Raw genomic sequence first — 12735 nt, forward strand, 5'->3', positions numbered from 1 at the left:
ATGTGTTTTGTCTGACTTTCTAATTGTTTAAGGCAGGAAGGCAGTTCTTGTAGTAGTTATTCCTTTAAGATTTGGAAGTCCCCACTATTAGTCTGCTTATTAGTCACAAAATCATAAATGACCCTAAGAACTACTGATCAGGCCTCTTCCAGAGCAGTGATTGCCATCAAGCCTCTGCTGGGTAATTTGTGCCATAACACACTGCTATAATGATTAGCGAATTTTAAAAACTTAACTCAGTCTCCTTCCCAAAATTTATACTCTGTGGTCTTAATTCTGCCTTCTGGAGTAGTCAGAATAACAAGTCTAATTTTTCATCCTCTCAGCTATCTTCAAATAAATTGTAGGAGACCACTGCCATGTCTCTCTGCCCTCTTTCTGGTTCAAACATTCTGGTTATTTAAGCCATTCCTCATAACATGATTTCCCAACTCCTTGACCCTCCTAGTTAACCTCCTCTGGATATTCCTTGTCAGTGTCTGTCTTCAAATGTGGCACTAGAATTCTACAGAGAATTCTAGCAAATTCTGACTAAATGAGAATGCTCTCTGACCCCTCGACCCAGATACCGTATTTCTCCTCATAAAGCTTACTACTGAACTCTTAGCAACCATGTGGCTCTTTGGCTTATACTGAACTTAGCAACTAAAACCCATTGGCCCTTTCAGTTACCACCATGTCTGGCTGGCCACCTACAATGAGGGCTTTAATTATAGGACTTCATATTTATCTCCGTTAAATGTGATCTTGTTCATTCTAGCACATTGTTTCAGCCAGTCTCTCTTTTGAATCTTGCCTCATCTTCATACTTGAAGGGCAAGACATCAGTTCATTCATCCAGTCAGCAAGTGCATTTTAAGTGTTCACAGTGTGGGAGGGATACAATTTAAGATCCTAAAGGATACAGGGACACTAAAGCGTCAGGCCCTGCTGTCAAGGATCCTATAATCTGGTAGGAAACATAACGCAGTCATTCATAATTAGGAGTTAGAAAATGCTAAATGCCATGAGAGTCCTACAGTGCAAGTTCTCTGAGGGTTTAACAGTCTGGGAGATTACCTCAGAGGTAGCAGTGAAGTCTTCAGGGTGGAGGTGGGGTTTATGGGGGACCCTCGTGAATGGGCAGAATAGAGATAGGTGCTGATAGGAACTTTTAGGCAGAAGGAATGGCAAAGGTAATGGTAATTCTTCAAATAGCCTGTTCCAAAGTCAAGAGGGAGGCCAATAGAAAACTACTGTGAGTATTACCCTGAGTTAAGTCTACTCTGGGTGCAAAGAAAGATACTTCAGCAGAAGAGAATGGTTTTAGCTAGCTCCTGGAGAACAAACTGCCAACCAAGGAATCTGGACTTTATGTAGCAGCGAGTGGGGAGCCAGCATGTGTTTTGGACAGAAGGGGACATCAGAGTGCTATGTGAGGAAAATTAATATGCAGGGGTGTGTAGCATGGAACAGAGTGAGAGGAAGATAGAGTGGGAAGAATATAAGGCCGCTTGAAGCCAAGATTGAGTGCTGGCCATGGAGTGAAGATGAAAGAACAGATACCATAGAAGTGGATGACAGCACTTGAATTTGGAATGGAGAGGGGGAGTGCTCTGGAAACTGGTGACTGACCATGGGATGTTTAAGGGGAAGAATATGTGGAAGAATTAAATGAAATAGGAGCTGGTTGTCTTGGCCTTTTAAAAAATCCAGTCATCAGTGATAAGCTTTTCTTCTCTATACCAGAGTTTCTCAACAGCCACAGTGACATTTGGGGCCAGATAATTGTGGGGGCTGCTGTCCTAGGCACTATAAGAAGTTGAGCAGCACCCCAGGCCTCTACCCATGAGATGCTGGTAGCACCCCCTATAGCTGTCACAACCAGAAAGCTCTCCAAACATTGCCAAATGCCCTGTGATGAGCAAAATTGCCCCTGGTTAGAACCACCAACCTAAACTGTTGACTTAGTTTTGTACTCTGATTCAGCCTGTTGGCTTCAGAAATTGATGGTTCTGTTTTATTCTTTTTAAGGTTAAGTCTTTTGAGAAGGAAAGGCAAACAGAGAAACATGTGCAGGAGTCTGATCTTATAGACCACGTTTTGCAGAAACTCAGAACTAAAGTCAGTGATGAAAGAACTTTCAGGTAACAAAAGCCCAGAAAACCAGCTGTGACTACCTGTAGAACTTCTGTACCTTTTTCTTAAACATCAGTTTGATCCTTTTGGGAAAAAAGATACATCAGGATAACTTTTAATGGATCATTCTGTTGCTTTTGAATAGCTCAGCAGTTTAAGTACGTAACCCCTGCATAAGACTAATCACAGTTTCAGGGTTTGTTCTTCATAACATATCAGAGAATATTTTATCAGTTTGAAAGGCCCAAGGGGCCAAAATTATCCTATTTGGCTTTTTAATCAGTACATTTTGGTAGTGTTATGTCAAAGTATTTGAAAGAGCTAATATATCCTGGGAGGATGTCATATACTCATGATGGAAATATAAATTGTTTCAACTCTCTGGATAGGAATTTAACAGAGTTAAAATTGCCTTAAAACTAAAAATTAAAAAGAAATGCCCAATAAGTCTACTTTTAGGAATTTATAGTAAAAATTATTCCATGAGGGTACATACAAAGATGCCTAGCAAGGCATTGTTTAATAACAGTTTCAATCTTTTTGGTCTCAGAACCACTTTATACCCTTACAAATTATTTGAGGACACCAAAGAACTTTGTTTATATGGGTTATATCTAACAATAATTTTTTAGAAATTAAAACAAACATTTTTAAAATACTTATTTGAAAATAACAGTAAACTCGAGGCACCTGGGTAGCTCAAGTCAGTTAAGTGTTGGCCTTCAGCTCCAGTCATGATCTTGGGGTCCTGGGATCCAGCCTGTCCTGCTCAGTGGGGAATCTGCTTCTTCCTCTCCCTCTGCCCCTCCCTCCCCCCTCATATGTGCTCTCTCTCTCACACACACAAATAAATTAAAAATCTTTACCATTTTCCAAAACAAAAATGTTGGAAGAGTGACAATTTGACATTTTACAGATAATGCATTGTTTTACATTTTTGTAATTTCTGTAACACTTCAATAGAAAAAACTAGATTGTCACTATCTGCGTCTGCCTTCAGTCTGTTTTACTATCATCCATCATACAGTCTCTGGAAAATTCCATAACACATTTGTGAAAGGATGACCCAAAAAAGGTAGAGGTTTGGAAGAGGCTTTTTAAATCTGTAAAAAGGATAAATAACATTTTATATTATGGTGAAAATTGTTTTGACCTTGCAGACCTGTGCAAGGACCTCAGGAACTTCAGAGCTCCCTAGAGAACACTTGGAGAATCTCCAACAGTGTTACAACACTGATGGGTAGAAAATTGTTTGGATTATAGTAAATACAATGAAACGTTGTACAGCCTTTAAAAAGGATGATTCTAGGGGTGCCTGGCTGGCTCTGTCACTAGAGCATGTAGCTTTTGATCTCAGGGTCATGAGTTCGAGGGCCACATTGGGTGTAGAATTTAAAGAAAAAAAAATGATGATTCTTACATAGCTGAATTTATTATTGAATCTGTGCACAGGTAAGATAAATGATCCTGGTTTTTTCAACCAAAATACATAGCCTACTGTCTGGAATGATATATCAGATTTTTAAAAAGATTTTCATTTATTTATTTGAGAGAGAGCACAGAGGGAGAGTGAGAGGGTGAAGCAGACTCCCCACTGAGCAGAGAACCCGATGCGGGGCTTGTTCCCAGGACCCTAGGATCATGACCTGAGCTGAAGGCAGATGCTTAACTGACTAAGCCACCCAGGTGCCCCCCCAATTTTTAACTATAGTTATTTCTGGTTAGTGAGATTACAAGGGATCTTAATTTTCTTTAAATTTCTATAATTTTCTATAAATATACAACTTTAAAAAATGTATTTGCTTTATATATATGCTTATTTACTATTTACATAATTTATATATATGCTTATAATCAAAAATACTTTTTTTTTTTTTTTTTTGCTTCTATCAGTGATTCTTAATCGGGGGACATTTTGCCCTCCAGGGGACATTTGGCACATTTTGGGTAGTTAGAACTGGGGGTGCTACTGGTATCTAGTAGAGACCAGGGATACTGCTAATCATCCTACAGTGCACATGACTGACCCCCCCAAGCCCCCACCCAAAAATTATCTGGCCCCAAATGTCATAGTGCCAACAGTGGAAAACCTTGGCTTATATAAAATAAACATTCTTACTTTCTTCTCCCTCCCTCACCCCAGGCTCCTTCCCATCTGCACCTAGCTTGAATAAATTCACTATCAGGCTTTTTCTGAGGAAATAAAATGTTCTAGAAGTACCAGGTATTGAGATTACTGACCTCCAAAAAAGGTAGAGGTTTAGAAGAGAAAACATAAAATACTCAACTAAATTAATAGTACAGACGAACATTAAGACACTTAAAAGGCCCAGATGGGATTCAGTTTTAGCAGGGAGAAGTTTAAGATCTTTCCTCCATGTGCATGATTACTTCCCTGTTTTCCCAAGATAGAGTGCTATTGTGTCTCTCAAAGGCTGTAAACTAATTCAATCTTTAAAGAATATCCATTCACAGCTTTTGAAAGAATCTCCCATTACTAAATGTTCTCTTGTGGGTGATCACCAAGGTTGCTGCCATAATAAAGGTGGGGCATGCCGATGCTAATGTTTCCTTGTATTGTGAGCAGAGCGGAAAGAACACCCATTATAGTTCATTGAAATTAGCCTCTTATGTTGAGCTAGCATTTCAAACATAGCTCAATAAATCAAAATGTTGTCTTTGGGCATTTAATTTGAAATGACATCCTTTATAATTCTTAATGGCTCCTGACCAAAAGCATAATTAAGTTCAAATTTTATTTCTTCCACTAATAACCAATATTTAATTTCTACATTGAATAGAAAAAATGGCTCACTTTATCTTTGTTGTGTTGCTCTACTGACTGTTTTCTAATTGTTTTTGTTTGCTTGTTTTTAGAGAAGCTTCTGATAATCTTGCAGTGCAAAATCTGAAGGGGTCCTTTTCTAATGCTTCAGGTATTGACTAATTATAATCTAAACATAAAAATGCTCTGTGTGTGTATGTGTGTGTGTGTGTTTGCTGCTCTAACTCCTTGTTGCATCAGAAATGTATCTTTAAAGTAACAGATACAATTAATTGTACCAAATGGAATTTCTCTCTATGCTTTGAAACCCACATCCTAGAAGAGGACTAGGAGTTTAGTGATTCCTCTAATTGCAGTACAGCTCTGTCTTCCTGTCTTATTTTCACAACCGGTTTAATCTTCCTTTGACTCAGTTTATTGTACAGATTAAATGTGGTTAATTTTCCTGGGAATTTTCCTCACACATAAGATTGAAAGCCAAGAGGGAACAGTGGTGATAGTTAAGTCTTTAGTTTCATCACATCTGCTAGTCTTACTGAAAAAGAAATGTCCCAGTTACGTCCACAGGAAGACATATTTGCCTTTTAACAAAGAACTGGGTCTTTTGGTTTGTTAGCATTGACTTTCTGCCACTGTTAGATTTCAAATACTTTGAGGAATTTAAAGTATTAGAGTTTGAGAGATAGTAAGTTTGATTTTATTTATTTTTTTTGCTTTAGGTTCATGATGTTTGGGTGACTTGTATAGAATCCCTACGTCTTTGTTATTTTCTGCCCCCACTCCCACCTGAGAGAAGGCTGGGAATCTTGACAGAAGCACTGAAACTGCTGGGTGTTAGGGTTCTGGGTTCCTCCAGGTCACAAGCAGCTAGTTGCAGAAATGGAAAACAAAGCCCAGATAGAAATCTAGCCCATAGAATCACACTAGAGTGGATTCCTCTATCTCTGCCATCTCTGTGGTGTGTTACAGAAAGTGGGACCAGATAAGACCATAAATTTGGCAACTCTGTTTCAGGTTTGTTTGAAATCCATGGAGCTGCAGTTGTCCCCATTGTGAGTGTGATAGCCCCAGAGAAGCTGTCAGCCAACACTCGGAGGCGATATGAAACTCAGGTACATACACTTTCCTCAGCTTTCTAATGTAAGCTACAAAGGAGGAAGAAAACAGGAAAGGAAGATAAGAAATGGTTTCCTGGAAAGAGTTTTCTTTGCACTTCCTTAACTTTGTAGCTTCTGAAAATTTCATCAACAAGGCATCTCTCTGGTGTTAGGATTCTGCTCCATTTGTCCTCCCAAAGAGGCATCCATGTATATTATGGGCACCTAGAAGCACCGTCAGAATTACTTGATCTAAACAAAGACTTTGTGATTTGGATCTAATGACAGGTGGGGTTGCTTTGTTTCTGTTTTAAATAACAGAGCAGGGATGCCTGGGTGGCTCCGTTGGTTGAGCGTCTGCCTTCAGCTCAGGTCCAGATCCTGGGGTCAAGTCCCACATTGGGCTGCTTGCTTAGCAGGGAGGCTGTTTCTCTCTGCCTGTTGCTCCCCCTGCTTGTGCGCTCTTTCTGACAAATATATAAATAAATAAAATATTTATTTTTTTTAAAAAAAGGAAGTAACAAAGCAGAAGAGAACTATTCCAAAACTTTAAGCAGGTTTCTCACTGCATACATGTTTTTGGTATTTGCTATCTACCTGATTCTGTGTGAAATGCTGCATAAAATTTAAAAGACATATGGCATGACCCCAATCCTCAAAGAGTTTATAACCTGGGGCATCTGGGTGGCTCAGTGGGTTAAAGCCTCTGCCTTCAGCTCAGGTCATGATCCCGGGGTCCTGGGATCGAGCCCCGCATCGGGCTCCCTGCTTGGCGGGGAGCCTGCTTCCCCACTCCCTTCTGCCTGCCTCTCTGCCTACTTGTGATCTCTGTCTGTCAAATAAATAAAAATTAAAAAAAAAAAAAGAGTTTATAACCTTAGAAGCACAGGCATTATATACTTAGAGAACAACAAAAGAGAAGTAACAGAATGCTAAATTAGATATACTGAAAGTGTTGGACATGGGAACATTGTAGAGATTGGTGTCTGCTTGGATGATAGATGAAGGTTTCCTGGAGCAGGGAATCCCAGAAGGATTTAAATACGTGGGGAGGAAAGATAGGGCAGTGCTCCGGTTAATGAGCTAAGTCAGGACACTGGCCTTACTTGGGAAGTGGGTATTAGAGAGCAGTCATTATTTAGAAATATGATTAGAGGGGCACCTGGGTGGCTCAGTTAAGTTTTCTGACTCTTGATTTCAGGTCAAGTCATGATCTCAGCATTGTGAGATCAAGCCCCAAGTCGGGCACCATGCTCAGGGTAGTCTCCTTCTCTTTCTCTCAAATATTTTTTTTATTAACATATAATGTATTATTTGCCCCAGGGGTACAGGTCTGTGGACCATCAGGCTTACACATTTCACAGCACTCACCATAGTCCATACCCTCCCCAATGTCCATAACCCAACTGCCCTATCCCTGACTTCCATATCCCCCTAGCAACCCTCACTTTGTTCAAGAGTCTCTTATGGTTTGTCTTCAAATAAACAAATCTTTAAAAAAAAAAATGCCTACATCGAAATAGAAAAGATTGTTACCTCATTTTTATATCGCACTCTTAGCTGTTTCTCCGTGTAGTGGACCAGCAACTCATTTTCACATCTTTGTTCTGCACTCATCCCCTACCATATTTCAGTTCCATGTCCTTATTGCTATCATCTTCCCCTTTTTCCAAATTTAGCTTAATACCAAAATCCCCTTACTTCCACATGCAGTTTCAATGCCCTGAGCTTCTAGGTGTCATTTCAAAATTATGAAGAAATAAGTAAGTGGATTATTATCAAAACAGACTTTAGGGGGTGCCTGGGGGGCTCAGTTGTTAAACAGCTGCCTTTGACTCACGTCATGATCCCAGGGTCCTGGGATCGAGCCCTGCATTGGGCTCCCTGCTGGGCAGGAAGCCTGCTTCTCTCTCTACCAATCCCCCCTGCTTGTGTTCCTTCTCTTGCTGTCAATTACAAATCTTTAAAAAAAAAAAAACTATAAAATCTCAGTTGTCCCGAGATCCAAATAGACTGGGCATTCATCTTTGGGAGCCCTGCTAGGCCTTAGTTTGTCCCTCATGGTTGTTCACTACAATAGGAAATAAATGGCAAGAACAGTGGTTTGTGTTGACAGGTTCTGAATTCTGACATGTCTTCTTGTTTAGGTACAAACACGACTTCAGACCTCCCTTGCCAACTTACATCAGAAAAGCAGTGAAATTGAAATTTTGGCTGTAAGTTGCTCTAACATTTTGAATACTGCCTGTGTCCCTGTCATCAAAGTCATTTCCTCAGAGGTCAGAGCATTTTTGCTCCCCATGCACAGTTTGGGGATGCAGGCCTTTCATCACTGATATGAACCGCATGTAATCTAAATCTGAAAAACTGGGGAGAAAATGGAAGGTTTTGTGTTTGTTTGTCCTGTTTTCTTCATCTGTAAGATTGGGGGGCAGGGGAAGTAAAAACAAGAATCACCATTTTTCTAAAACGTTTCAGACCTTTGCCTTATTAAAAACACATGGAATATAGGCAGCAGCATGAAGCCTTTGGGGTGTACTGTGAGGACTAGGAGGGTATCTGTTTGCCTGTGCTGACATCTTTTACCACTCTATGGTTCATTTATATGTGCTTGATTTGATACAGCATAGTAGCATCCCAGATTGTGTAAGCCTGATTCATGTTGCTCCATCCAAAGTGATACCATTGTGACAAGTCAGTGTGTGCTGCCTAGGGTTCCCTGACAGATGACATTTTTGTGTATCAACAGGTGGATCTACCCAAAGAAACAATCTTACAGTTTTTATCATTAGAGGTAAGCAAGATGAATTCTTGTGCATTGTGGCCTTTAAAATTCCAAAGCTTTGCTATTATTTTGCCAAAATATAGTTGAAAATGGCATTACTGGGCGCCTGGGTGGCTCAGTGGGTTAAAACCTCTGCCTTTGGCTCAGGTCAGGATCCCAGGGTTCTGGGATCGAGCCTCACATCAGGCTCTGCTCAGCAGGGAGCCTGCTTCCCTTTCTCTCTCTCTCTGCCTGCCTCTCTGCCTACTTGTGATGTCTGTCTTTAAAATAAATAAATAAAATCTTTAAAAAAAAAAAAAAGAAAATGGCATTACTTTCTTAGTGATACTAGGTATTTTTTGGGCAGTTCCAGGAATTTACTTAACATTGTTCCTTTTATGTGACATAAATATTACTAAACTACTAAATCAGATTTTGAGAGAATCATAATTTTCTATTGACTTTTAAATTTCAGAGATTAACATCTCACACATTTACTGTGTCAGGCTCTGGCAGGCCTTACTCTAAGCTTTTTTCAAATATTAATTCATTTAATCATAACAAGCTCAAGAGGTAGGTACTGTTATCCCCATTATATAAATAAACAGAAGCAGAAGGATTTTACATTTTATGGAGAATGGAAGAAGAGATATTAAGTATCTTGTTCAAGGTTAACCTACTAGTAATGCTAACAGAGCAAAGACTTGAACTTAGGCAGGCTAGGGGAATCTATATTCCTAACCACTATATAATGCTGCCTCAGACCTTCATTTCAACTAGGGAAGGATATATAGAACCAGAACTACATGGAAGATATTTCTGTAAAAATTAGGTCATTATATCTATTTAAAACTTTTATGGGTAGCACAGAAAACAAATAATCCAATTAAAAATGGGCAGAAGACATGGACAGATGTTCTTCCAAAGAATAAATACAGATGGCCAACAGACAGATGTAAAGATGTTCAACATCTTTACATCAGGGAGATACAAACTAAAACTACAGTGGGATATCACTTCATATCTGTTAGAATGGCTAAAATTAACAAGGCAAGAAACAACAAGTGTTGGAGAGGATGTGGAGAAATAGGAACCCTAGTGCAGTTGGTAGGAATGCAAACTAGAAAAGTTAAAAATGGGGCGCCTAGGTGGCTCAGTCTGTTAAGCATCTGCCTTCAGCTCAGGTCATAGTCCTGGGATTGAGCCCTGCATCAGGATCCCTGCTCAATGGGGAGCCTGCTTCTCCTTGTCCCTCTACCTGCTGCTCCCCCTGTGTGTGCTCCCCACCCCGCCCCCGTCAAATAAATAAAATCTTTTTTTTTTTTTAAGATTTTATTTATTTGACAGACAGATCACAAGGAGGCAGAGAGGCAGGCAGAGAGAGAGGAGGGAGCAGGCTCCCCGCTGAGCAGAAAGCCCGATATTGGGCTCGATCCCAGGACGCTGGGATCATGACCTGAGCCAAAGGCAGCGGCTTTAACCCACTGAGCCACCCAGGCGCCCCAAATAAATAAAATCTTAAAAAAAAAAAAAAGAAAGTTAAAAATGGAGCTACTCTGCAATCCAGTAAATGCACTACTAGGTATTTATCCAAAAAATACAAAACACTAATTCAGAGAGATACATGCACCCCTATGTTTATAGCAGCATTCTTTACAATAGCCTAATTACAGAAGCAGCCGAATGTCCACCGATAAATGAATGATAAAGATGTGGGGGGATGGATGGGTATGGGTGTGTGTGTGTATAGAACATAATGGAGAATACAGCCATTAAAAAAAAAAAAAAGAAATCGTGCCATTTGCAACAACATGGATAGAGCTAGAGAGCAGAATGCTAAGTGGAATAAACCACAGGAAGACAAATTCCAAATGATTCCCCTTTTATGTGGAATTTAAGAAACAAAGAAAATGAGCAAAGAAAAAAAGACAAACCAAGAAACACTCTTAATTATAGAGACTAAACTGATGGTTACCAGAGGGGAGGTGGGTGGGGGGATGTGTAAAATAGGTGATGGGGATTAAGGAGTTTACTTCTCATGATGAATATGGAGTAATGTACAGAACTGTTGAATCACTCTATTGTACAGCTGAGTTAACATACAGTATAACCACAATGGATTTAAGAAGTTTTTAGTGGGTAACCTTATCAAATAGCTCAGTAACTTTAAAAAATCCGAGTAAGTATTCTTAATAACAAAGATAACAAATTACAATCACAACTATAGATGATTTTTTTTAATATCCTATTAAATAATACCTTTTTTGCCTATCTCGAGCATTTAGTCAGATTCGCTCCAGAACTGACATTTCATACACCTTCTGATGTCTTGTAAATGGGCATATATGCCACTGTGCTGGCAATTACTGCTTTATGATCCACTCAGATGGAGGCACACAGAGGTGGTACTTCCGTTTCCCACAAAATAAATGGGCAGAAATAACTGGTCTAAAGTCACAGTAGCACACTGTGGCTGAAGCATTGCTAATCGGGATCTAAGAAGGAGTCTTGTTGTAAAGAAAACTGATGCTTCAAAGGAAGAACCCCAGCAGTTGCCCCACTGGTACTATCTATAACTGATTTTTTTTTTTAGTACACTTAAAGGGGGAATGGCAGTGGCCTTTCGTCAGTGACCCAGGAAAAGCCAGTTAATAAACGTTAGTAGCTGTATTAAGTCTTATCTATTTTTCCTAGTGGGATGCTGATGAACAGGCATTTAACACAACTGTGAAGCAGCTGCTGTCACGCCTGCCAAAGCAGAGATACCTCAAATTAGTCTGTGATGAAATTTATAACATCAAAGTGGAAAAAAAGTAAGTTATTGCTAAGGTATTACAGGTTTCAGCATGGGTTAAAACTCAAGGGATTTAAAGTGACACATTTTATTGTCTTGTTGAGGGTTGATGGCCGATAAACCATTGTTAGAACTGCACCTGATAATCAGTAAATCTTGTTCAGGACTGCGAATCACAGTCACAATCTGTCAATAACAAAACACAGTACTGCCAGGAGTAGCTGTCCCAATTACAATTTTCATCACCCAGGCAACTTCTAGCAGTGTCTACATTAAAGGGAACTGCTGTGACTGCTTTGCTGTAGGTCCTCATGTGGGAATGCCAGTCATTCATGTTATCATCTACTTAAAAGGCAACAAGAGAACCTGTGAAGTGTTTTATGTAGGGCCTTACATACAGACCCATGCCACTCAAAGCTTCTGTAACATCATTTTTTTAATCACTAGCCTTCCGTCTTTTTTTTTAAACAAAACTTACAGTTAAGTGTTCTAAAAAAAATTTGTTTTGTTCTTCATCCATTATATTGATCCTACCTTTTCTCTTTTGCAGGGTATCTGTATTATTCCTGTACAGCTACAGAGACGACTACTACCGAATCTTGTTTTAATCCTTAAGAATGGTCATTATCTAGTTCTAAGACAGGAGCTTATCCTATCATTTGAAATGTTGTACATTCATTGTAATTTTAACTTTACATTGTAAGAAGCTGCCCTACAAAGTTGAGCTTTGTAAGTTTTTCATATGTAATATAAATTTATCTTTTTGAATATAATAAATGCTTTCATATACCTGCTGCTTTTAAGTTGCTAATCTGTTAACACTGAAGGCTTTGTGGCACTAGAACACAAAATAGCCCTGTTTTTTCCCCCTAATTCTAATGACTAAGGAAGTGCCCAAGCCACCCCCAATAAATCAACCCCAAAGGTCCAAATCAAGGCACACAGTAATTAAAGCAGTAAAAAGTAGTAGTGAAGAGAATTTTAAAGTAGCAAGAGAAAACAGTTACTACCGGGAAACCCTGTAAGGCTATCAGCTAATTTCTCAGCAGAAACTTTCAGCAGAAGGGAGTGCCATGATAAATTCAAACTGCTGAAAGAAAAAAGCCTGCAGCCAAAAATACTCTATCCAGCAAACCTAACACCCAGAATAGAAGAGATACAGAGTTTCTCAGACAAA

The 12735-nt window shown here is 39.4% G+C and overlaps 1 protein-coding gene across 4 annotated transcripts in view; it reads left to right on the forward strand.

Moving 5' to 3' along the window:
- Window positions 1–12355, forward strand: part of EIF2AK4 (eukaryotic translation initiation factor 2 alpha kinase 4) — a 106668-nt gene extending 94313 nt beyond the window's left edge. For 2 of the 4 annotated variants that reach the window (XR_013967089.1, XR_013967090.1), the window contains 5 exons: window positions 5918–6015; window positions 8148–8216; window positions 8750–8794; window positions 11459–11577; window positions 12109–12346. Coding sequence is in view for 1 of the 4 variants with exons in the window: in XM_080807988.1 (XP_080664114.1) it covers window positions 2014–2126; window positions 4996–5054; window positions 5918–6015; window positions 8148–8216; window positions 8750–8794; window positions 11459–11577; window positions 12109–12166 (561 nt within the window). In the remaining 3 variants the exon portion in view is untranslated. Of the gene's footprint in view, window positions 1–2013; window positions 2127–4995; window positions 5055–5917; window positions 6016–8147; window positions 8217–8749; window positions 8795–11458; window positions 11578–12108 lie in introns of all 4 variants that reach the window. The other 2 variants (XM_080807988.1, XR_013967088.1) reach the window with 2 other exon arrangements.
- The last annotated feature ends 380 nt before the right edge of the window (window positions 12356–12735 follow it).

The sequence above is a fragment of the Martes martes genome (genome assembly GCF_963455335.1).
Source record: "Martes martes genome assembly, chromosome: 7".
Classification (NCBI taxonomy): domain Eukaryota; kingdom Metazoa; phylum Chordata; class Mammalia; order Carnivora; family Mustelidae; genus Martes; species Martes martes.